This window comes from Bufo bufo, chromosome 1, assembly GCF_905171765.1.
Source record: "Bufo bufo chromosome 1, aBufBuf1.1, whole genome shotgun sequence".
In the NCBI taxonomy this organism is placed as follows: domain Eukaryota; kingdom Metazoa; phylum Chordata; class Amphibia; order Anura; family Bufonidae; genus Bufo; species Bufo bufo.
In genome coordinates, this window is record NC_053389.1 from 661,868,263 (window position 1) to 661,895,503 (window position 27,241).

At 45.8% G+C, this 27,241-nt stretch overlaps 1 protein-coding gene across 1 annotated transcript in view; it reads left to right on the forward strand.

Annotated features, from left to right (window-relative positions):
* Nucleotides 1-4,213: 4,213 nt before the first annotated feature.
* Nucleotides 4,214-27,241, forward strand: part of DUT (deoxyuridine triphosphatase) — a 29,635-nt gene continuing 6,607 nt past the window's right edge. The window contains exons 1-3 of the mRNA XM_040415771.1: nucleotides 4,214-4,324; nucleotides 4,516-4,687; nucleotides 7,298-7,389. Coding sequence (XP_040271705.1) covers nucleotides 4,222-4,324; nucleotides 4,516-4,687; nucleotides 7,298-7,389 — 367 coding nt within the window. The 5' untranslated portion in view covers nucleotides 4,214-4,221. The remainder of the gene's footprint in view (nucleotides 4,325-4,515; nucleotides 4,688-7,297; nucleotides 7,390-27,241) is intronic.

Genomic DNA, 27,241 nt, shown 5'->3' on the forward strand with positions numbered 1-27,241 from the left:
TTGATCGCTTGCTATTACACTTTTTGTGATGTAAGGTGACAAAAAAATTTCTTTTTTAACACCCTTTTTTTTTATGGTGTTCACCTGAGGGGTTAGGTCATGTGATATTTTTATACAGCACGTTCTTACGGATGTGGTGATACCTAATATGTATACTTTTATTTATGTTTTACACAATAAGGCTACATTCACACGTCAGTATTTTTCTCTAATCCGATTTTCTGTTTTTTGCGGATCCGTTGTTCCTGAAAATGTTTCCGTATGTCATCCGTTTTTTGCGGATCCGCAAAAAACGGAAACATGTATAAATTTCAATAAGCAAATAAAGTTGTTTGGATTTCTTTAAAAAAAAAAAAAGAAAAAAAAGTTAAAATGTAATTTCCAGGAACGGATTCCGTATAAAACGGATGACATACGGAATGACATCCGTATGTCATCCGTTTTTTGCGGATCCATTGACTTTGTATTGTACCAGGATCCGATTTTTCAGGAAAAGAATAGGACATGTTTTATATTTAAACGGACATGCGGAACGGAACAACGGAAACGGACAGCACACATTGTGCTGTCCGATTTTTTCCAGGACCCATTGAAAATGAATGGGTCCAGATCTGGTCCTGATCTGTTCCGCAAAAAACGGAACAGATCAGGAAAGAAAAAACGGACGTGTGAATGGACCCTAACAGTATTTATTAAACAAAAAAAATCATGTTTTAGTGTCTCCATATTCTGAGTGTCATAGTGTTTTTATTTTTTGGGCGATTGTCTTAGTTAGGGCCTCATTTTTTGCGGGATGAGATGACGGTTTGATTGGTATGATTTTGGGGTACGTATGACTTTTTGATCGCTTGGTATTACACTTTTTGTGATGTAAGGTGACAAAAATGGCTTTTTTTACACCGTTTTTATTTTATTTTACGGTGTTCACCTGAGGGGTTAGGTCATGTAATATTTTTATAGAGCAGGTCGTTACAGACGTGTCAATACCAAATATATCTACTTTTTTATTTCAGTTTTACACAATAATATCATTCTTCAAACAAAACAAAAAAAGTTTTAGTGTCTCCATAGTTTTTTTAATTTTTTGGGCGATTGTCTTAGGTAGAGTATCATTTTTGCAGGATGAGATGACGGTTTGATTGGCACTATTTTGGGGTGCGTATGACTTTTTGATCGCTTGCTATTACACTTTTTATGATGTAAGGTGACAAAAAATGGCTTTTTTTTACACCTTTTTTATTTATTTATTTTTTACGGTGTTCATCTGAGGGGTTAGGTCATGTGGTATTTGTATAAAGCAGGTTGTTACGGACGCGGCAATACCTAATATGTATACTTTTTTTTTTTTAACACAATATAAGCATGTTTGAAACAAAAAAATCATGTTTTAGTGTCTCCATAGTCTGAGAGCCATAGTTTTTTTATTTTTTGGGCGATTGTCTAAGGCCTCTTTCACACTTGCGTTGTTGGGATCCGGCATGCACTTCCGTTGCCGGAGGTGCCCGCCGGATCCGGAAAAACGCAAGTGTACTGAAAGCATTTGAAGACGGAACCGTCTTGCAAATGCGTTCAGTGTTACTATGGCAGCCAGGACGCTATTAAAGTCCTGGTTGCCATAGTAGGAGCGGGGAGCGGTATACTTACAGTCCGTGCGGCTCCCGGGGCGCTCCAGAATGACGTCAGAGCGCCCCATGCGCATGGATGACGTGATCCATGCGATCACGTGATCCATGCGCTTGGGGCGCCCTGACGTCACTCTGGAGCGCCCGGGGAGCCGCACGGACGGTAAGTATGCTGCTCCCCGCTACACTTTACCATGGCTGCCGGGACTTTAGCGTCCCGGCAGCCATGGTAACCACTCTGAAAAAGCTAAATGTCGGCTCCGGCAATGCGCCGAAACGACGTTTAGCTTAAGGCCGGATCCGGATCAATGCCTTCCAATGGGCATTAATTCCGGATCCGGCCTTGCGGCAAGTGTTCCGGATTTTTGGCCGGAGCAAAAAGCGCAGCATGCTGCGGTATTTTCTCCGGCCAACAAACGTTCCGTTCCGGAACTGAAGACATCCTGAACGGATTTCTCTCCATTCAGAATGCATTAGGATAATCCTGATCAGGATTCTTCCGGCATAGAGCCCCGACGACGGAACTCTATGCCGGAAGACAATAACGCAAGTGTGAAAGAGCCCTAAGGTAGGGGCTCACATTTTGCGGGATGAGGTGACGTTAGATTGCTACTATTTAGGGTGTTCACCTGAGGGGTTAGGTCATGTGATATTTTTATAGAGCCGGTTGATACAGAGGCGTCGATACCTAATATGTCTACTTTTCTTTTTTTCCCCAATTTTATTTATTTATTTTTTGGGGAAAAGGGCGCTTTTTTTTTTTTTACTTGAAACGTTAATTTTTTTTTCTAAGACGCTAACAGTTGCCTAGGTCAAGAGACCCAGCCCTGGGACTGGATCTCCTGAGCTTCCGTAGCTGGCAGTCCCAATGCACTGTAAGGAGCTGTTCACACAATGGAACTTTCCGTTGGCGCGGACACCAAAATTCCGGAGTTGGCTGCGTGGTGTTTGCTTCCCATTGTTTTCAATGGGAACCAGCAATGCAGTTCACGGGCGGGCGGTTTAAAGCTGCAACTGCGCCAAGGAGGGACATGTTCCTTCTTGGCACAGTGTGTGGACATTCGCCTCATGAAGCAGCGGCGGGTGACGACTCGTGTCCGTGATAATTTTCTGCATGTAAGGCCTCATGCACACGACCGCATTTTCTTTCCGTGTCCGTTGCGTTTTTTGGGGGTTTTTTTGCAGCCCATATGCGGAACCATTCACTTCAATGGGTCCACAAAATAAGCGGAAATTACTCTGTGTGGATTCCGTTTCTGTATGTCTGCATGTCCGTTCCGCAAAAAAAGTAGAACATGTCCTATTCTTCTCCGTTTTGCAGACAAGGACGGGCATTGTTAGGGATCATGCACACAAACGGATTTTCTTTCTGTGCCCGTTCAGTATTTTTCTTTTTAGGATCCTATGTGGAACCATTCATTTCAATGGGTCCGCAAAAAAAGCAGAAGTTACTCCTTGTGCATCCCATTTGTCCGTTCCGCAAAAAGATAGAACATGTCCTATTATTGTCCGCATTACAGACAAGGATAGGAGTGTTCTATGAAGGGCCGGCTTGTCCGTTCCGCAAAATACGTAAGGCCTCTTTCACACTTGCGTTGTTGGGATCCGGCATGCACTTCCGTTGCCGGAGGTGCCTGCCGGATCCGGAAAAACGCAAGTGTACTGAAAGCATTTGAAGACGGAACCGTCTTCCAAATGCTTTCAGTGTTACTATGGCACCCAGGACGCTATTAAAGTCCTGGTTGCCATAGTAGTAGTGGGGAGCGGGGGAGCAGTATACTTACAGTCCGTGCGGCTCCCGGGGCGCTCCAGAATGACGTCAGAGCGCCCCATGCGCATGGATGACGTGATCCATGCGATCACGTGATCCATGCGCTTGGGGCGCCCTGACGTCACTCTGGAGCGCCCGGGGAGCCGCACGGACGGTAAGTACACTGCTCCCCCGCTCCCCTTACCATGGCTGTCAGGACTTTAGCGTCTCGGCAGCCATGGTAACCACTCTGAAAAAGCTAAATGTCGGCTCCGGCAATGCGCCGAAACGACGTTTAGCTTAAGGCCGGATCCGGATCAATGCCTTTCAATGGGCATTAATTCCGGATCCGGCCTTGCGGCAAGTGTTCCGGATTTTTGGCCGGAGCAAAAAGCGCAGCATGCTGCGGTATTTTCTCCCGCCAACAAACGTTCCGTTCCGGAACTGAAGACATCCTGAACGGATTACTCTCCATTCAGAATGCATTAGGATAATCCTGATCAGGATTCTTCCGGCATAGAGCCCCGACGACGGAACTCTATGCCGGAAGACAATAACGCAGGTGTGAAAGAGCCCTAAGTCATCTATATTTTTTAAGGATCCGGCTTTTGTGGACTGCAAAATACATATAGTCGTGTGCATGAGCCCTGATTCAGTGCTCCACTGCGGTATGGTTTAACAAGCAGATTCCCCATTGCAGTCAATAGGGGAAGTTCTGCATGCGTTTGTGGTGAGGATAAGGCTAAGTGTGAACCTAACCTAACATGCCCAGAAGCCGGCAGTCACAACCCTCCCTGAGGAGGGAGAGGTGAGTATTCCTGTCACATGTCTCGCACGGCTCTGGGCATCATGGCGGCGGCCACACTGGGTCGGATCTCAGGGCGGCTGCGCTGTGGCTGGTGGAGAGCAGCCCGCCGCCCGACTCACCCTTTTCGGGCGTACACCGAGCAAGGTAAAATGTATTCCTGCTGCAGGAGGACATGTTAGAGGCTACACCAGGTATGGTAGGAGAGCGCTGTGAGAGTCGTAGTCCTGCACAGTAGTACAGTGTACGGTGCAGGGGGTTGTGTGGAAATGACGTTTGTCTGGGCTGACGTAAATTTGGCGGGCTTTTTATTATTCGGCGGGCTTGTTGGATTTTAGCGCGTCCTGTCGCCACCATGCCGCTCACTCCTGTGCCTTCATCTCCCGCAAAACGGCCAAAGGAAGAAGGTAGCGAGAGGTGCACTCCGGTACTGCGCTTCGCCAGGTTGTCCGAGCATGCTGCCACCCCTACCAGAGGCTCGGCCCGGGCTGCCGGCTATGACCTGTACAGGTGAGGCATAGAAGTCTATACATTACATCCTGCTTTATATACCCGGGTTACTACATAATGTGCACAGGGAGCATCCCGGGGATTTACCGCTGCTTTAGTAAATGGGGCAAATTGCACCGAATCTAGACCCATTAGAAGGCTGTGGTCACATTACAGGGTGTCCCCTACCACGTTTGGCCCCCTCTAGTCCCAGTGAATGGGGATGAGCGCTTGTATAAGGCCCCATTCACACGACTGTATTTTTGGTCTGCATCCTATCCGTGTCTTTTGCAGATCGGACACGAGCCCATTATTTTCAGTGGGGCCACAAAAATGACCATGTCCGGTCCGCATCTGTATGCCCTTTCTGTAGTCCCACGAAACAGAACGTGTCTGTTTTGCGTACAAGGACAGGCATAGTTACAGTGGTTTCTCAGAAAAACGGATGCAACATGGATGTCATCTGTATTTTATTTGCGGACTGCAAAATACATACGGTCGTGTGAATAACCCTGGACTAGGGATGAGTGAACCCCTGACTGTCACTGATCAGGACCTGCAATGTGCACGACGACGTCACCGCGCTCTCCCTCATGGTGATGTCATCACGCATATCACAGGTTCTGTTCAGTGAAGATAGAAGAAGCTGCTGCAGCGCAATCAACTGGATGAGGTGAGGGTTTTTGTTTTAACCCCTAAATGGCCATATTGTTTTGCATTCTGTCTTAAGGCTACTTTCACACTTTCGTTCGGTGCGGATCCGTCTGGTGTCTGCACAGACGGATCCGCACCTATAATGCAAACGCTTGCATCTGTTCAGAACGGATCCGTCTGCATAACAGCTTTTTCAGATCTGAGTTTTCACATAGTGAAAACTCAGATCCGACAGTATATTCTAACACAGAGGCGTTCTCATGGTGACAGGGACGCTTCAAGTTAGAATATACTAAGGACTGTGTACATAACGGCCCCCTGTAAGAGATCAGGTGCTGCCAGGCAGCAGGGGGCCAGACTCCCCTCCCTCCCCAGTTTTAAATTCATTGGTGGCCAGTGCGGGCCCCCCCCCCATCATTGGTGGCAGCGGAGAGTTCCGATCGGAGTCCCAGTTTAATCGCTGGGGCTCTGATAGGTTACCATGGCAGCCAAGATGCTACTGCAGTCCTGGCTGCCATGGTTACTTAGCAATTTTAGAAGCATTATACTTACCTGCGATGTCTGTGACCGGCCGGGCGCTCCTACTGGTAAGTGACAGGTCTGTGCTATAAGTAATGCGCCGCACAGACCTTTCACTTACCAGTAGGAGGAGCGGCCGGCCACAGACAGCGCAGGTAAGTATAATGCTTCTAAAATTGCTAAGTAACCATGGCAGCCAGGACTGCAGTAGCTTCTTGGCTGCCATGGTAACCGATCGGAGACCCAACGATTAAACTGGGACTCCTATCGGAACTCTCCGCTGCCACCAATGATGAGGGGAGGCCGCACTGGCCACCAATGAATTTAATACTGGGGAGGGAGGGGGGCCGCACTGGCCACCAATGAATTTAATACTGGGGAGGGAGGGGGGTCTGGCCCCTGCTGCCTGGCAGCACCTGATCTCTTACAGGGGGCTATGATATGCACAATTAACCCCTCTGGTGTGGCACCTGAGGGGTTAATTGTGCATATCACAGCCCCCTGTAAGAGATCAGGTGCTGCCAGGCAGCAGGGGGCCGTTATGTCCACAGTTCTTAGTATATTCTAACTTGAAGCTTCCCCATCACTATGGGAACGCCTCTGTTAGAATATACTGTCGGATCTGAGTTTTCACGATCTAACTCAAATCCGATGGTATATTCTAACATAGAGGCGTTCCCATGGTGATGGGGACGCTTCAAGTTAAAATATACCATCGGATTGGAGAAAACTCAGATCCGATGGTATATTAATAGGGACTCCTGACTTTACATTGAAAGTCAATGGGGGACGGATCCGTTTGCAATTGCACCATATTGTGTCAACGTCAAAAGGATCCGTCCCTTTTGACTTGCATTGTAAGTCCGGACGGATCCGTTTGGCTCCGCACGGCCAGGCGGACACCAAAACGCTGCAAGCTGCGTTTTGGTGTCTGCCTCCAGAGCGGAATGGAGGCGGATCGGAGCCAAACTGATGCATTCTGAACGGGTCCTTAACCATTCAGAATGCATTGGGGATGAACGGATCAGTTCGGGGCCGCTTCTGAGAGCCCTCAAACGGATCTCACAAGTGGAACCCCAATCGCAAATGTGAAAGTAGCCTAAGAATGCAATTATCTTCAGATAACGGAAAATATTAAAGTGTAGTTCAGGTCTCCGCTCACGCCAGTGGGGTTCAGGATCGAGTTTAGATCCTGAAGTTCGGCTGAACCGGACAAACCCGAAGTTCCATGAGTTCGCTCGTCCCTACCCCAGGCGAATCGCCCCATCTGCTGGTAAATGGAGATAATGAGCTCCTGTCGGCATAAAATCTCACCACGGATTTAACCCAGTACGGGGCAAAGGTGACAACCCCCAATGAAATCTGTAACTTGTGGGAAAATCAGCTGCTGTATGCACGTCTGCTCATAGAACAAGATGGTGGCGTCTTATCACTTTCCTCTTTCCTTCCGTATGTTAGCGCCTACGATTACGTGATTGGTCCTCAAGATAAAGCTATCGTGAAAACTGACATTCAGATCGCGGTCCCCAGTGGATGCTATGGGAGAGTCGGTAAGTTCATGGGTGGTTTTCTGTAGGTTTGTCAAGTGGGACCACAGCCTCTGTGGTCGGGACTGAGTATGAAGGGTGGCTGTGCCATTGTCACAAAGACCCTTGAGCTTGCCACGTATGGAAGCCAGTTAGACGCTGCCAGAGGCAGGGCCTGACAGGAGGACTGTCAGTGTAAGGCTTAATGCACATGACCGTGTCCGTATTTGTAATTTACAGTGCAATCCATATGTTTTTCACTCCCATTACTGGTACGACTCTTACCCACAGTGCAAAGGAAAATGGGACACTTTCTGTAATTTGAGAAATGGACATATAGATGTCCATGTGCTGTCCATTTTATTTTTTTGAGGGGGGAGGACCCTTAGAAATAAATGGGTCTGTGTGCAAGGTGCAAAAAAATGGGATTCTGATATGGTCGTGTGCACGAGGCCTGAAACTTACAGGTAAAATACACTGCAATATAGAAGTATTATACTAGCAATCAGACTATAAGCTCAGAGCTCCCCCTGGGAATCTCAAAAATGGTTTTCTAAAAATTAAATATTTTAAGTAAAGAAGAGAAATACAATACCAAAACTAATACAATGTCAAGAAAAAGTATTGGGACACTCGATACCACGCACATAAAATACCCACACGTTAAAGGAAATGTCATCAGAAAATGACCTGTTTTTATATCACGTTATACGTATTTTTAATCAATTTTTAATGTTCCATGTATTCCATATATTTAAACAAAAAAGATAAAATCCTGCAGTTTTCACTGACCACTAGAAGGCACCACTCTTGGTCTGTATGGATCACTTTACTGCAGTTATCTGCTTATCTGTGATTCTAATCCTGCCTGTAATGATATCGTCTCTGTTTATAGCTGGACAGGATCCACCATTCACAATAGGTGATATCACAACTTATATACTCCCTCCTGACCTCTGCACAGGTCACAGATCGTGCCTAGAAAACTCTCCCATAGAAATCAATGAGGCCCTCCCCTCCTGACTATTGTGTCTATGGAGCATGGGGCTGCCGTAAAGCAATTTTCTTAATGCTTTATAAATGCTGTTAAGAAAAGCTCAGGTAGGATGGCCGCCACCATAATCGTGTTCAGGAAATAAAATTTAAGAAATCTGTGATCAGAAAATAAAAACATTAGAAAAAACAGGGGACGTCACTCTCTCTCGTTTTATTTTTGGTGACACATTTCCTTTAACCCCTTAAGGACTTAGGGCGTACCGGTACGTCCCATTTCCCGAGTCCTTAAAGGGGTATTATCATCTTAATGATCACTGTTAAATCTGTTAATGATTTAACAGTGATCATTTTTCTAAATATATTTAATTAAAGAGGACCTTTCACTAGAATAAAACATCTAAACTAACTATACAGACATGTAGAGTGGCGCCCAGGGATCTCCCTGCACTTACTGTTATACCTGGGCGCCGCTTCGTTCGCCCGGTATAGCCTCCGGTATCTTCATAGTTATGCTCCACCCAGGGGAACCTACCGGCGTCTCATTTGCTGTAGCGCTGGCCAATCGCAGCGCTCAGCTCATAGCCTGTGAGGCTTTTTTTCATATCATCACCACGACGGCCATACTAGGAGATTGACCCCTGACCTCTGTAGGGGCAGGAAGCAGAGAAAGGTTTAAATACCCCCCTCCCACCACCAAACACCGGTGTTTCCTGTCCCTACAGAGGACAGGGGCGGAGAAAGGTCTCCGCGGGTAGCCGCCGTGGAGATGAAGGCCTAAAGTGGATATGGAGTCGCGTACCTGCTTCGGCGGGACCCCCCTGTCAGCCCGCGGTCCTGTACTAACGCCGGGCAGGGGGGAAAGGGAGAGACTCTCCTCCGGTTGATCTGGGGCCTGCTCCCGGAGCACAGAACGCCCGCTGGTTCACTAAGCCATGCGGCGCCTTACAAATTCGTCACTTCCGGTTAGCTGTGACGTTTCCGGAAGTGACGTGGCCGGCTTCGGGAGGCGGGAGAATTCAAATGTATCCTCCTGCTGCAGCGTCCTGCGGTTAGTGCTTACCCTCTCTGGCTATCCTTCAGGATGTCTGCGTCTGAGCATGCTGAGGCCTCTACCCTGCCGTCTGTAAGTTCCCCATAGGGGAGAGTTTTTCTTCCTCTCTCACCTGGGCACACTATTGTGGGATTTTTCCCTGGATTAATGGGTTTTTTTCTTGGCTTTTCCAGACTGGTAAGGATTCTCTGAGAAAGCCCAAGAAGTCCTCAAAGTGTATTTCATGCCTTAAACGGCTACCTGATGACCACCCTAAGAAGTTGTGCGGGGATTGCATTTCTAGAATTGTCCGTGAGGAACAGCCGTCCCTCATGGACGAGATTAAATCTATGATGCGGGAAGAGATTAAATCCTCCTTTGCGCCTTTTTCTACACTTCAAACAGAGAAACCCGTTGTTTCGGAGCCCCCCGCCAAACGCCACAAATCAGACGATTATATTTCATCCGATTCTGAAGTTTATGGGTGTTCGGCTTCCTCCTCTAGACATATGGAGGATGAAGATAAGCTCTCTGAACGAGAATTTTCAGAGAACAGAAGGAAATTTTATTTCTCTTCTGAGGATATGCCCGAGCTTTTAAAAGCAGTCAGAGCTACTATGGGGGTAGAAGAGGTGCCTTCTACTCCATCAGTACAAGATGAGATGTTCGGAGGTCTCAGGGTGAAGAAGTCCAAAGTCTTCCCTATTAACGATAACATCAAGGGGATGATTTTGGATGAATGGGCAGGTCCGGAGAAACAGCTGGGAGTTGCCAGATCCTTCCAAAACCGGCTTCTTTTTGATCAAGAAGAAGCTAGGACCTTTAATACCATCCCTAAAATTGACGCCCAGGTAGCTAGGGTCAATAAAAAAAAAAAGCCTACCATTTGAAGATGCCTCTCAGCTCAAAGATCCATTGGATAGAAAGGCTGACGGCCTATTGAGAAGGTCCTGGGAGGCGGCCATGTTCACACTTAAATCGAACATAGCAGCCACATCAGTTGCCAGATCTATGTTCATCTGGCTCTCAGAGTTAGAGAATAGGGCCTCCAGCGATTCCTCAACAAATGAGATTTTGAGTGCTATTCCCCTGTTAAAATCTGCTACAGCTTGTTTAGCGGACGCCTCCGCGGAGTCGGTACGTTTTGCAGCAAGGGATGCGGGTCTGTCCAATGCAGCTCGCCGTGCATTGTGGGTGAAATGCTGGTCGGGTGACAAAGTGTCAAAATCCAGACTATGTGGCATCCCCTTTTCTGGAGAGTATGTCTTCGGACCAGAATTAGAAAAAATCTTAGAAAAGGCCTCCGATAAAAAGAAGGGGTTTCCGGAGGAAAAAGTTTATAGGAGGAAGTATCCCTTTCGTGCCCCTTCCAACCAAAGTAATCAATACAGTGGTAAGGGCAAGTCAGGCCGTTTCAGTTATCCCAAAGGGGGGAGGGGTAGGGCTCCCGCCTCTGCCCCCCAAAAAGGAAATGGAAACCAGTGACATCAGGGTAGGGGGGAGATTGAGGATATTTCCTCCCAACGGGGAAGAAACATCCTCAAACTCCTGGGCTCTGAGGATTGTAGAGTCAGGATACAGAATACAATTCTCGGATCCTCCCCCAAAAAGATTTATAGTCACAAAGGTTGCCGTCCCAGACTTCAATCATCCTATTCACGTGGGCATTCGAGAACTACTCGCAAAAGGGGTAGTGGTGGAAGTACCACGATCCGAACAAGGAAAGGGGTTCTATTCGAACCTCATCCTAGTGAAGGAGTGATCCTATTCAGGATGGAGACCCTAAGATCCATAGTTCCTCTGCTCCAGAACAATTCAGTAATGTGCTCGGTCGATCTGACCGACGCCTACTATCATGTCCCGATACATCCCAGCTCTCAACGGTTCTTAAGGTTCACGGTCAGAGACCATTTGGGCAGAATTCTCCATTATCAATTCACCTCTCTCCCCTTTGGCATATCCTCAGCCCCTCGAGTTTTTACAAAACTAATGATCGAGGTAGTTGCCTATCTAAGGAAGGAAGGTCTGACAGTTTTTCCATACTTAGACGATTTTCTGATCTCAAACAGTTCTGCTCTTCTGCAGAGAGATCAGAATTTTTTCCGTCAGACCCTAGAGGGACTGGGTTGGTTGATCAACATAGGAAAACCACAGTTAGAACCGACAACAAAGATCCAGTTCCGGGGGGGTTATTCTGGATTCCCAGAGACAGATAACCTGTTTACCTCTGAGCAAGATACAGGACATCCAAAAGAAAATCTCCATCTTCAACTCAAAGATGTTCTACTCCATCAGAGACTCAATAAGTCTCTTGGGGATCCTCACATCCTGCATACCGTCCGTTCAGTGGTGTCAGATCCATTTTCGAACCCTGCAGATGTGGATCCTCAGGGTCTGGGACAGAAGGGAATCTTCCCTAGACCAAAAGGTGATCATCCCTCAAAGGATAAAAACCTCCCTCCTTTGGTGGAAAAACAGGCTCAATATCTCCGGGGGGGGGGGGGGGGGGGGTGATGTGGTCAAAGAATCCCTACGCCCAGATCACCACGGATGCAAGCCAGTACGGTTGGGGAGCGAAGGTCGGAGATGTTTACTACCAGGGAGTCTGGCCAAAATCATTCAGTCTCCAGTCGTCAAATTTTCGAGAATTGATAGCAGTCTGGGAAACTCAAAAGCAAGCAAAGATTCATCTTCAAGGCCATCACGTAAGAGTCCTGTCAGACAATACGACAGTGATAAGATATTTAAATCATCAGGGAGGCACGGGTTCGAGCAGCTTGCTGGATTTGTCGGCAAAGATATTCACCTAGGGCGAAGTGAATGTTAATTCAGTGTCTGCAGTCCACCTAAAAGGGTCCCTAAATGTGGAAACAGACTACCTAAGCCGAGCAAAGATAGACCACTCAGAATGGTCCTTAAACGAGGAAGTCTTCCTGATGATATCGGACAAGTGGGGGAGACCAGCAATAGATCTCTTTGCCACTCGGGTAAACTCAAAATTGCCAGTTTTTTGTTCCCTACATCCCAGAGACAGCCCGAGATTTCTGGACGCTTTCTCTTTCAGATGGAACCGAGGTCTTCATTATGCGTTCCCTCCTCTTCCGTTAATACTGAGGGTGGTACAGAAAATCGTCCAGGACAGTACCTCAGTCATACTAGTAACACCCTACTGGCCAAAGAAGAGCTGGTTCCCAATCTTGTGAAACCTTGCCAGCGAGGATCCTTGGATTCTACCAAGGAGACGAGACATCCTTCACCAAGGTCCGATTCTACACCCGGACTTCCTCAACCTAGCAGCCTGGATCCTGAGACCCAAATCCTAAGGCATCAGGGACTATCGGATGCAGTAATTTCAACCCTAAAAGCTTCCAAAAAGAAAGTCACCTTTTCAATATACCTGAAGTTTTGGAAACGGTTCTGCTCGTGGTCAGGTTCGCCCTCGCCAAATACCTCAGCTCCAAACATCCAAATGATTCTGGACTTTTTACCAAAATGATTTGACATGGGATTAAGACCATCCACTCTTAAGGTACAGGTATCAGCCCTCAGTTGCTTTTACGACACCGAACTGGCGAACCATAGGTGGATAAAGCAATTCATGAAGGCAATAACGAGGTTACGTCCGACTCTAAGGTCTCAGGTCCCTACCTGGGATTTAAACATTGTCCTTAGGGGACTATCACATCCTCCATTTGAACCTCTGAGTTACTGCTCTCTGAAACTAAAATCCTACAAAACTGCCTTCCTGATTGCCATCACCTCAGCCAGAAGAATAAGTGAACTACAAGCACTATCAATTAGAGAGCCCTACCTACAGGTCCTGGACGACAGGATAATTCTAAAACTGGATCCGTTTTTTCTACCGAAAGTAGTCTCGAAGTTTCATAAAGACCAGGAGATCACTCTACCTTCTTTGTTTAACAACCCATCTAATGATTGGGAATCTACCCTTCATTCACTTGATGTCAGACGGGCAGTACTGGATTACTTAGAAACCACAAAAGACTTTAGGAAGTCAGACTGCCTCTTTATCCAGTTTGGAGGAAGAAACAAGGGTCAGAAGGTTTCCAAGTCCTCCATCGCCAGATGGATTAAAGCTACCATCGCTTGTTGTTGTTCCTTACAGAATCTTTCTTGCCCTGATAATATCAGAGCCCACTCTACTAGGGCAATGTCGTCTTCTCAAGCAGAAAGAGCGGGTGTCTCCCTTGAGGAGATCTGTAAGGCAGCCACTTGGTCCAGCATCCATACTTTCGCCAAGCATTATAGATTGGACCTTTTCAAAAAGACTGATTTGTCTTTCGGACAAAAAGTCCTTCAGTCTGTGTCCCCCCGCCCCCCCATAAATTCATATTTGATATACCTCCTTGTATGGCCGTCGTGGTGATGATATGGAAAGCCGAAATTAGTACTTACCGGTAATTCATTTTCCATGAGATCACCACGACGGCCCGTATTTCCCTCACTGTTAGTTACTTGGGAGTTGATATGATATATCTTCTCCTGTTTATTTATTTTAAAATTAAAACTGTGCTAAACCATTTTTTGTCACCTTACATCACAAAAAGTGTTATAGCAAGTGATCAAATAGTCATATGCACCCCAAAATAGTCCCAATAAAATCGTCATCTCATCCCGCAAAAATCATACCCTACCCAAGGTAATCGCCCAAAAACTGAAAAAATTATGGCTCTCAGACTATGGAAACACAAACATGATATTTTTTTTTTTGTTTCAAAAAAAGAAATCATTGTGAAAAAGTATACATATTGGGTATCGCCGCATCCGTGACAACCTGGTCTATAAAAATATCCCATTATCTAACCTGTCAGATGAATGTTGTAAATAACAAAATAAAAACTGTGCCAAAACAGCCATTTCTTGTTACCTTGCCTCACAAAAAGTGTAATATAGAGCAACCAAAAATCATATGTACCCTAAACTAGTACCAACAAAACTGCCACCCTATCCCGTAGTTTCTAAAATGGGGTCACTTTTTTGGAGTTTCTACTCTAGGGGTGCATCAGGGGGCTTCAAATGGGACATGGTGTCAAAAAACCAGTCCAGCAAAATCTGCCTTCCAAAAACCGTATGGCATTCCTTTCCTTCTGCCTTGTGCCCGTACAGTAGTTTACGACCACATATGGTGTGTTTCTGTAAACTACAGAATCAGGGCCATAAATATTGAGTTTTGTTTGGCTGTTAACCCTTTTTTTGTAACTGAAAAAAAATTATTAAAATGGAAAATCTGCCAAAAAAGTGAAATTTTGAAATTGTATCTCTATTTTCCATTAATTCTTGTGGAACACCTAAAGGGTTAACAACGTTTTTTGGGTGGTTTCTATTATGTAAACCTCGCAAAGTGACTTCAGACCTGAACTGGTCCCTAAAAATTGGGTTTTTGAAAATTTCTGAAAAAATTTGCTTCTAAACTTCTAAGCCTTGTAACATCCCCAAAAAATAAAATATTCCCAAAATGATCCAAACATGAAGTAGACATATGGGGAATGTAAAGTAATAACTATTTTTGGAGGTATTACTATGTACACTGCTCAAAAAAATAAAGGGAACACTTAAACAACACAATGTAACTCCAAGTCAATCACACTTCTGTGAAATCAAACTGTCCACTTAGGAAGCAACACTGAGTGACAATCAATTTCACATGCTGTTGTGCAAATGGGATAGACAACAGGTGGAAATTATAGGCAATTAGCAAGACACCCGCAATAAAGGAGTGGTTCTGCAGGTGGTGACCACAGACCACTTAGTTCCTGGCTGATGTTTTGGTCACTTTTGAATGCTGGCGGTGCTTTCACTCTAGTGATAGCATGAGACAGAGTCTACAACCCACACAAGTGGCTCAGGTAGTGCAGCTTATCCAGGATGGCACATCAATGCGAGCTGTGGCAAGAAGGTTTGCTGTGTCTGTCAGCGTAGTGTCCAGAGCATGGAGGCACTACCAGGAGACAGGCCAGTACATCAGGAGATGTGGAGGAGGCCGTAGGAGGGCAACAACCCAGCAGCAGGACCGCTACCTCTGCCTTTGTGCAAGGAGGAACAGGAGGAGCACTGCCAGAGCCCTGCAAAATGACCTCCAGCAGGCCACAAATGTGCATGTGTCTGCTCAAACGGTCAGAAACAGACTCCATGAGGGTGATATGAGGGCCCGACGTCCACAGGTGGGGGTTGTGCTTACAGCCCAACACCGTGCAGGATGTTTGGCATTTGCCAGAGAACACCAAGATTGGCAAATTCGCCGCTGGCGCCCTGTGCTCTTCACAGATGAAAGCAGGTTCACACTGAGCACATGTGACAGAGTCTTGAGACGCCATGGAGAACGTTCTGCTGCCTGCAACATCCTCCAGCATGACCGGTTTGGCATTGGGTCAGTAATGGTGTGGGGTGGCATTTCTTTGGAGGGCCGCTCAGCCCTCCATGTACTCGCCAGAGGTAGCCTGACTGCCATTAGGTACCGAGATGAGATCCTCAGACCCCTTGTGAGACCATATGCTGGTGCGGTTGGCCCTGGGTTCCTCCTAATGCAAGACAATGCTAGACCTCATGTGGCTGGAGTGTGTCAGCAGTTCCTGCAAGACGAAGGCATGAGCTGCTCCGATGATAGCCTCGGGGGATGCCTGGGTGAAAATAAGATATGTCCGGGTTCAACTCTGAACCTGGACAACCCCTTTTAACACCAAAAAAAATCTGCAGCGCTACTTCAGTTCCAAGATGTCAGATGCGACGTGTCGACTCAACTCAGTCTCGTGCCGGCTCTTGGAGCGCCCATGCAGCCAGACTAGCTGAAGTTCACAGGTGCTTCTTTCTATTCACTACTATCTTCCTGTATTAAGTACAGTATACAGTCAGGTCCATAAATATTGGGACATTGACACAATTCTAACATTTTTGGCTCTATACAGCACCACAATGGATTTGAAATAAAACAAACAAGATGTGCTTTAACCCCTTAAGGACTCGGCCCTATTTCACCTTAAGGACTTGGCCATTTTTTGCAAATCTGACCAGTGTCACTTTAAGTGCTCATAACTTTAAAACGCTTTGACTTACCCAGGCCGTTCTGAGATTGTTTTTTCGTCACATATTGTACTTCATGACACTGCTAAAATTGGGTCAAAAAAGTTAATTTTTTGCATAAAAAAATACAATTTTTACCGAAAATTTTGAAAAATTAGCAAATTTCAAAGTTTCAGTTTCTCTACCTCTGTAATACATAGTAATACCCCCAAAAATTGTGATGACTTTACATTCCCCATATGTCTACTTCATGTTTGCAGCATTTTGGGAATGATATTTTATTTTTTGGGGATGTTACAAGGCTTAGAAGTTTAGAAGCAAATTTTGAAATTTTCAGAAATCTTCAAAATCCCACTTTTTATGGACCAGTTCAGGTTTGAAGTCATATTGTGAGGCTTAGATAATAGAAACCTCCCAAAAATGACCCCATTCTAGAAACTACACCCCTCAAGGTATTCAAAACTGTTTTTTCAAACTTTATTAACCCTTTAGGTCTTCCACAAGAGTTAATGGCAGATGGAGAAACAATTTTGAAATTTAAATTTTTTGGAAAATTTTCCAATATAATCAATTTTTTCCAGGAGTAAAACAAGGGTTAACTGCCAAACAAAACTCAAAATGGGTTGCCCCGATTCTGTAGTTTGCAGAAACACCCCATATGTGGTCGTAAACTACTGTTTGGCCGAACGGGAGCACATAGAAGAAGGGGAACACCATATGGGTTTTGGAAGGCAGATTTTGCAGGACTGGTTTTGTTTATACCATGTCCCATTTGAAGCCCCCTGTTGCACCCCTAGAATAGAAATTTCAAAAAAGTGACTCCATCTAAGAAAGTACACCCCTCAAGGTATTCAAAACTGGGTTTACAAACTTTGTTAACCCTTTAGGTGCTCCACAAGAGTTATTGGCAGATGGAGAAACAATTTAGAAATTTCAATTTTTTGGAAAATTTTCCAATATAATCAATTTTTTCCAGGAGTAAAACAGGGGTTAACTGCCAAACAAAACTCAAAATGGGTTGCCCTGATTCTGTAGTTTGCAAAAACACCCCATATGTGGTCGTAAACTACTGTTTGGCCAAACGGGAGCACATAGAAGAAGGGGAACGTCATATGGTTTTTGGAAGGCAGATTTTGCTGGACTGGTTTATTTACATCATGTACCCTTTCAAGCCCCCTGATGCACCCCTAGAGTAGAAACTCCATAAAAGTGACCCCATCTAGGAAACTACGGGATCAGGTGGTTGTTGTTTTGGGACTATTTTAGGGGTAAATATGATTTTTAGTTGCTCTTCATTACGCTTTTTTGAGGCAATGTAACAAAAAAAAAAATTAAAAATTGTTTCTACATTCGCTATTTAGTTTTGTGGAACACCTAAAGGGTTAACATAGTTTGTAAAGTAACTTTTGAATACCTTGAGGGGTGTAGTTTCTTAGAAGGGCTCACTTTTTTGGAGTTTCTAGGCTACATCAGGGGGGGCTTCTAATGGAACATGGTGTCAAAAAAAAAACTGTCCATCAAAATCTGCCTTCCAGAAACCGTATGGAGTTCCCTTCGTTCTATGCCCTGCCGTGCGGCTATATAGCCATTTACGACCACATATGGGGTGTTTCTGCAAACTACAGAATCAGGGCCATAAATATTGAGTTTTGTTTGGCTGTTAACCCTTGCTTTATTACCGGCAAAAAGGATTCAAATGGAAATTTTGCCCAAAAATGGGTGTTTTGGCACCGTTTTTATTTTATATTTTTAACACCGTTCATCCGAGGCGTTTGGTCAAAAGTTATTTTTATAGCGACGACTTTTACGCACGCGACGATGCCCAATATGTATGGCTCTCAGACTTTGGAGACACTAAGCAGGCATCCTAAAAACTGCGGCCCTCCAGATGTTGTAAAACTACAATTCCCACCATGCCCTGCTGATGGCTGTAGGTTGTCTGGGCATGCTGGGAGTTATAGTTTTACAACATCTGGAGGGCCGCAGTTTGAGGATGCCTGCTCTAAAACTAATATTTTTTTGGGGAAAAAAAATTGTTTCCGTGTCTCCAAAGTCTGAGAGCCATAGTTTTTTATGTTCTCTAGTGGACTGTTGGGGATTATAAAAATTTAGTACTCCATGGAAGTGTGATACTCCCTGAAGCAATTGATAATGCAGAGGCCCGGATGATCGGGGCACGTGTCACATTGAGTAGTGGTGTCCTTCCGTATCCCCCTCTTGTGACACACTCTGCATCTTTTTTGGGTTCGTCCCTTCTTTCCAGTATGGGGGACCACACCTGGAAAGTGTTGGCCAGGGACGATCCGGGCGCCTCCAATTCCCGAGGTACTCCGGCCTGCTCTTTCCCGGTCCGAAAAGATCAGGTCTTTGAGGACTGCCTCATAGAATTGGAGGAATGTCCCTGTGCTGCCAGCGCTTCGGGATAGTACAAAAGAGTTGTACATGGCAACCTGCACCAAGTAGACCGCAACTTTTTTGTACCATGCCCGGGTTTTGCGCATGGCATTATATGGCTTGAGGACTTGATCAGAGAGATCAACTCCTCCCATATACCGATTGTAGTCGACGATACAATCGGGCTTGAGGACCGTTGCCGCGGTACCTCGCACAGGGACTGGGGTGGTGCTGTTACCGTGGATTGTGGACAGCATAAGGACATCCCTCTTGTCCTTATATCTGACCAGCAACAGGTTTCCACTGGTAAGTGCACGGGTCTCACCCCTGGGGATAGGTACCTGGAGGGGGTGGGCAGGGAGGCCGCGTTGATTTTTCCGCACGGTCCCACAAGCGAACGTGGATCTGGCGGCAAGGGACCTGAACAAGGGAATGCTGGTATAAAAGTTGTCCACGTACAAGTGGTAACCGTTATCCAGCAGTGGGTACATAAGGTCCCACACGAGTTTCCCGGTAACACCCAGAGTGGGGGGACATTCTGGGGGTTGAATCCGGGAATCTCGCCCCTCGTACACACGAAATTTGTAAGTGTACCCTGAGGTACTCTCACAAATTTTGTATAGCTTCACGCCATACCTCGCCCGCTTTGTGGGAATATATTGGCGGAAACTGAGTCTCCCCTTGAACGCAACGAGAGACTCATCAACCGCGACCTCCCTTCCAGGTACGTAGGCCTGCTGAAATGTGGCCCCAAAGTGATCGATGACCTGCCGTATCTTATACAGCCGGTCATAGGCAGGATCACCTCGGGGTGGACATGCTGCATTATCGGAATAATGCAGACATTTCCGGATGGCCTCAAACCGGGGACGTGTCATAACCATACTGTACAGTGGGGTCTGGTATAGGACGTCCCCACTCCAGTATTGTCTGACACTGGGTTTTTGGACTAGACCCATATGCAGCACGAGGCCCCAAAATGTCCTCATCTCGGCTGCACTGACCGGCGTCCAGCCACCGGGTCTAGCCAAAAATGAGCCTGGGTTTTGAGCGACGAACTGTTGGGCATACAGATTCGTCTGCTCCACCATCAGATTCACCAGTGGGTTACTGAAAAAAAAACTAAAATAGTCAATTTCAGTAAACCCCACTGTGGGAATCTGGATTCCAGGATTGCCAGCAAAATCCGGAATCTCAGGCTCAAAGTCCACTGGGGGACACCAGCTAAGTTCATCGGCAGGGGGCTCCGGTGGACTTATTTGGTGGGCCGGGAAACCAGTACGAACCCCAGGGCGGCTCGTACTAGGGTGGGCCACAGGATCCCTAGCATGTGGGGCCCCTGGCTCCGCCTGGCGGCGTCTCCGCCGCCTTGGTGGCTCATCGTCATCCGATGATGATGAGGAGGATGCGGATGACAAAAGGAACGTGGGGTCATCCTCATCCTCACTGGGGCTCTCGGAGTCGGAGGCAATCTGGGCGTATGCCTCCTCGGCCGAGAACATCCGGCGGGCCATGGGTGTGTGTGCGTGTGTGGCAAACTTTATTATATGTGCGTGTGTGTGGGGGCAACGGGTGTTCGCGTACTAAATAAGGAAAAAAAAGGGGCAAGTGTTTAGAAAAAAAAAAAAGTTCAAAGTTGCTGATCAGCGGTACAACGCTGATCAGCGGTGGGGCGGTGAGGCGGGCGATGCGCTAACAGTGGCCGGACAAAAAAAGAAAAGTGCCGGACAGTCAGCGCACGCAGAAAAAAAAAAAAAAAAAAAAAAAAGGGGGGGGGGGGGGGGGGGGGGGGGGGGGGGGGGGTGGTGAGGTGGGGGGGGTGGTGAGGTGGGGGCTGGTGGGGGGTGGGGGCGCTGGTGGTGGGGGCGCTGGTGGTGGGGGGGGGCAAGTGGCAGGGGGGGGTCTGGGGATTAGATGGATCAGAAAGAAAGAAAGAAAAGAAAGTTTAGTAAAAGTTTTTTTTTTTTTTCCCTAACTTTTCCCTTCTTTCCCTTCCTAACGGTGCCTCTCCCTCACTGACCCTAACCTACCTGGGTGGCGATGGGTGCAGGAGGGTGATGGACTACGATTAGGGGGACTCAGGAGCTGGACGCTGGACGGTGCTGCACGGTCAGGGTGCTGGACAGGAAGAGGAGGGGAGAGAGGAGCGCAGGAAGTTTGAATCTCGCGCCTCTCTCCCCTGCACCAATCAGCACCCTGGACAGCAGCGTTCAGCACCAGGGCCAGCGCCGCCTCTCCAAATCCTCGGACTGCGATAGGTGGTGTATAATTACGCCACCGATCGCAGTCTTTTTCCGGTTCATCGGGTCACAGGACACCCGAATGGACCGGAAACGCAGAAAACCGCAGGTCTGAATTGACCTGCGGTTTTCTGCGATCGTCGATACGGGGGGGTCAAATGATCCCCCCCCTGCATTGTTACGGGATGCCGGCTGAATGATTTCAGCCGAAATCCCGTTCCGATTAACCCCCGCGGCGACGGAATAGCAAATTAAAGCCATGACGTACCGGTACGTCATGGGTCCTTAAGGATTCGGGAACCATGCCGTACCGGTACGTCCTAAGTCCTTAAGGGGTTAACTGCAGACTGCCAGATTTAATTTGAGGGTATTTACATCCAAATCAGGTGAACGGCATAGGAATTACAACAGTTTGCATATGTGCCTCCCACTCAGACTAAAAGTAATGGGACAATTGGCTTCTTAGCTGTTCCATGGCCAGGTGTGTGTTGTTCCCTCATTATCCCAACTACAATGAGCAGATAAAAGATCCAGAGTTCATTTCAAGTTTGCTATTTGCATTTGGAATCTGTTGCTGTCAACTCTCAAGATGAGATCCAAAGAGCTGTCACGGTCAGTGAAGCAAGCCATCATTAGGCTGATAAAAAAACAAAACAAACCCATCGGAGAGATAGCAAAAACATTAGTTGCGGCCAAAACAACAGTTTGGAACAGTCTTAAAAAGAAAGAACGCACCGGTGAGCTCAGCAACACCAAAAGACCCGGGAGACCACGGAAAACTGTGGTGGATGACCGAAGAATTATTTCCCTGGTGAAGAAAACGCCCTTCACAACAGTTGTTCAGATCAAGAACACTCTCCAGGAGGTAGGTGTATGTGTGTCAAAGTCAACAATCAAGAGAAGTCTTCACCAGAGTGAATACAGAGGGTTCACCACAAGATGGAAACCATTGGTGAGCCTCAAAAACAGGAAGGCCAGATTAGAGTTTGCCAAACGACATCTAAAAAAGCCTTCACAGTTCTGGAACAACATCCTATGGACAGAGCAGACCAAGATCAACTTGTACCAGAGTGATGGGAAGAGAAGAGTATGGAGAAGGAAAGGAACTGCTCATGATCCTAAGCATACCTCATCAGTGAAGCATAGTGGTGGTAGTGTCATGGTGTGGGCATGTATGGCTGCCAATAGAACTGGTTCTCTTGTATTTATTGATGATGTGACTGCTGACAAAAGCAGCAGGATGAATTCTGAAGTTTTTTCGGGCAATATTATCTGCTCATATTCAGCCAAATGCTTCAGAACTCATTGGACGGTACTTCACAGTGCAGATGGACAATGACCCAAAGCATACTGCAAAAGCAACCAAAGAGTTTTTTAACCGCCTAACGCAGGGATGCGTCCTGCGGGCGGTCGTTTTGTTCCTCTTCGGCGCGTCATTCTGCAAGACTCAAGAGTTCCTGTGATCGGAAGGTAAACGAGCTGATTTACAGCCAGCCAGCGGCTTTTTTTTTTTTTTTTTTTCTTACTCCTGAAAGGTATATCAGATGCTGTTTTGTTAACAGCGTCTGATATACCTGGTCCTCTGGTAATCCCTTTTGCTTGGATCGACCACCAGAGGACACAGGCAGCTCTGTAAGTAGCACCAATCACTACACTACACCCCCCTTCCCCTGTCACTTATTAACCCCTGATCACCCCATATAGACTCCCTGATCACCCCCCTGTAAGGCTCCATTCAGACGTCCATATGTGTTTTGCGGATCCCCAAAACACGGACACCCGCAATGTGCTTTCCGCATTTTGCGGATCCGCATATTGCCAGAACTATATAGAAAATGCCTTTTCTTGTCCGCAATTGCTTACTTTTGAGGGGCATGGCGAGTTCATAGAAGTGTGTTGTTTTTTTTTTGGCGCAAGTTAGCGGTAATTTTTATTTTTATTTTTTTTTCTTACAAAGTCTCATATTCCACTAACTTGTGACAAAAAATAAAATCTCACATGAACTCACCATACCCCTCACGGAATCCAAATGCGTAAAAATATTTAGACATTTATATTCCAGACTTCTTCTCACGCTTTAGGGCCCCTAAAATGCCAGGGCACATGTGACCCCATTTTGGAAAGAAGACACCACAAGGTATTTCGTGAGGGGCATGGCGAGTTCATGTAAAATTTTATTTTTTGTCACAAGTCAGCGGAAAGGGAGACTTTGTGAGAAAAAAGAAAATCTATTTCCGCTAACTTGTGCCAAAAAAAAAAACTTCTATGAACTCGCCATGCCCCTCACGGAATACCTTGGGGTGTCTTCTTTCCAAAATGGGGTCACATGTGGGTTATTTATACTGCCGTGGCATTTTAGGGGCCCTAAAGCGTGAGAAGAAGTCTGGAATCCAAATGCCTAAAAATGCCCTCCTAAAAAGTACTCATTGGAATTTGGGCCCCTTTGCGCACGTAGGCTGCAAAAAAGTGTCACACATGTGGTATCGCTGTACTCAGGAGAAGTAGGGCAATGTGTTTTGGGGTGTATTTTTACATATACCCATGCTGGGTGAGAGAAATATCTCTGTTAAATGACAACTTTGTATAAAATAAATGGGAAAAGTTGTCTTTTACAGAGATATTTATCTCGCCCAGCATGGGTATATGTAAAAATACACCCCAAAACACATTGCCCTACTTCTCCGGAGTACGGCGATACCACATGTGACACTTTTTTGCAGCCAAGATGCGCAAAGGGGCCCAAATTCCAAAGAGTATCTTTACGATTTCACAGGGCATTTTTTACGCATTTGGATTCCAAACTACTTCTCACGCTTTAATAGAAACCACCCAAAAATGACTCTATTTTAGAAATTACACCCCTCATGGTATTCAAAACTGATTTTACAAACTTTGTTAACCCTTTAGGTGTTGCACAAGAATTAACAGAAAATAGAGATGAAGTTTCAGAATCTTGGCAGATTTTGCATTTTAATCCTTTTTTTTTCAGTTTCAAAGCAAGGGTTAACAACCAAACAAAACTCAATATTTATAACCCTGATTCTGTAGTTTACAGAAACACCCCATATGTGGTTGTAAACTGCTGTACGGGCACACGGCAGGGCGCAGAAGGAAAGGAACGCCATATGCTTTTTGGAAGGCAGATTTTGCTGGACTGGTTTTGACACCATGTATTCCCCCCCCCAAATGCACCCCTATAGTAGAAACTCCAAAAAAAAGACCCCTGTTTTGGAAACTACGGGATAAAGGGGCAGTTTTGTTGGTACTATTTTAGGGTACATATTTTTGGTTGTTCTATGTTACACTTTTTGTGAGTCAAGGTAACAAATTTTTGGCACAGTCTTAATTTTTTTTGTTATTTACAACATTCACAATGACAAGTTAGATCATGTGGTATTTTTATAGAGCAGGTTGTTGCGCGACAATACCTAATATGTATACTTTTTATTTTGAGTTTTACACTATCATTTTTGAAACAATAATTTTTTAGTGACTCCACATTCTGAAATCTGTAGTTTTATTTTTTTGAGCGACTGTTATGAGATGATGGTTTGATTGGTACTATTTTAGGGCTCTTTCACACTTGCATTGTTCTGTTCCGGCATAGAGTTCCGTCGTCGGGGCTCTATGCCGGAAGAATCCTGATCAGGGTTATCCCCATGCATTCTGAATGGAGAGAAATCCGTTCAGGATGCATCAGGATGTCTTCAGTTCCGGAACGGAACATTTTTTGGCCGGAGAAAATACTGCAGCATGCTGCGCTTTTTGCTCCGGTCAAAAATCCTGAACACTTGCCGCAAGGCCGTATCCGGAATTAATGCCCATTGAAAGTCATTAATCCGGATCCGGCCTTAAGCAAAACGTCGTTTCGGCGCATTACCGGATCCGACGTTTAGCTTTTTCTGAATGGTTACCATGGCTGCCAGGACACAAAAGTCCTGTTTGCCATGGTAAAGTGTAGTGGGGAGCAGTATACTTACCGTCCGTGCGGCTCCCGGGGCGCTTCAGAGTGACGTCAGGGCGCCCCACGCGCACGGATGACATGATCGCATGGATCACATCATCCATGCGTATGGGGCGCCCCGACGTCATTCTGGAGCGCCCCGGGAGCCGCACGGACGGTAAGTATACTGCTCCCCCCGCTCCCCACTACTACTATGGCAATCAGGACTTTAATAGCGTCCTGGGTGCCATAGTAACACTGAACAAATTTTGAAGACTGATCCGTCTTCAAATGCTTTCAGTTCACTTGCGGTGTTACGGATCCGGACAACGCAAGTGTGAAAGAGGCCTTAGGGTGCATATGGCTTTTTGATCGCTTGCTATTATACTACATGTGATAAGGTGACAAAATGGCTTGACAGTTTTTTATTTTATAATTTTTACGGTGTTCACCTGCGGGGTTAGGTCATGTTGTATTTTTATAGAGCAGGTTCTTACGGATGTGGCAATATCCAATATGTCAACATTTTTTTTATTTATTTATCTTTTTGTAAAACTTTATTTTTTCACTTATTTTAAATATCATCATTATTATTATTATCATCATATTTTGTCCCACTCTAACTTCAACTTTTGGGGGTCTGATCCCCCTTACAATGCATTACAATACTTCTGTATTGTAATGCATTGGCTGTAAGTGTATTACACACTGTGAGATCCAGCGGGCTTGCCTGCGAGATCCAGGGGGGCTGGATCTCACAGACTCTCCCGGAAGGCAACATCGATGCCTAAGGAAGGCATCGGGCTGCCATCGGGTCCCGGTTACAGCAGCACGCGGACCCGATGGCCACCCCAACACATGTCTGAAGCCTGCACGTGCTGCGATCAGCACTGACCGCAGCCGTGAAGGGGTTACTGCACCGGCATCAGTGCTTTCACAGATGCTGGCGCATGCAACAGAGTCCGGCTATCAGTGACTGCCGGACCCCTGCCGCTCATCGGGCCTGCGCAGCTCCTGCACACACCCGATCACCATGACGTACATGTACTTCTCTGGTCCTTAAGTCACGGCCAGATATGACGTACATGTACGTCACGGGTCCTTAAGGGCTTCTCCGGTAATTAAGAAAATGAAAATATGTAAATATTACTTTATTATAAATATATTCCCAAATACCTTTAAAAAAAAAAATACGTTTCAAGTAAAAAAAATTATCTTTTTGCCAAAATAAAGGGAAAAAAATTGAAATAGAGGGGGGAAGAAAAGTATCACATGACCTAACCCCTCAGGTGAATTCTGTCAAAAAAATAAAATTTAAAACTGTGCTAAAAAACCCCCCTTTTTTTCTTCACCTTACATCACTAAAAACACCAAGCGATCAAAAAGGCATATACCCCCCCAAAATAGTACCAATCTAACCAACACCTCATCGTGCAAAAAATGAGCCCCCTACCTAAGACGATCGCCCAAAAAATAGGACCATGGAGACACTAAAACATGATTATTATTTTTTTTTGTTTCGAAAATATTATTGTGTGACACTTTAACAAATAAAAAAAAGTATACATATTTGGTATTGTCAGGTCCATATCGACCGGCTCTATAAAATTACCACATGACCTAACCCCTCAGGTGAACACCATAAAAAACATAAAATAAAACCTGTGTCAAAGTAATTTTTATTATAATTAACTTTTTTTTTTTTGATATCTTGCATCACAAAAAGTGTAATAGCAAGCGATCAAAAAGTCATATGAACCCCAAAATAGTGCCAATCAAACTGTCATCTCATCCCGCAAAAATATCTTACATAAGACAATCGCTCAAAACCTAAAAAAACTATGATTTCACATGATTTTATTTTTATATTTTTTTTGTGGCTTCATTCAAGTCAGTGGGTCTGCAAGAAAACGGAACACATATGGAATGTACTCCGTATGTCTTCCTTATCCGTTCCGTTTTTGCAGAACATCTATTGAAAAATATTATGCCCAGCCCAATTTTGTTTCTATGTAATTACTGTATATGCCATACGGAAAAAACGGAATGAAACCGGAAACACTACTGAAACAAAAAACAACCGTTAAAAACGGCCCGCAAAACACTGATAAAGCCATACGGTCGTGTGAACAAGCCCTAATAATATTTTATGAAGTGCCTGCAGCCTGCTCCCCACCTCTCTGGTCCTCCACTGTCGCCATCTCCCGCTCTGTTTGCATCCGGCTGTGTATTGGC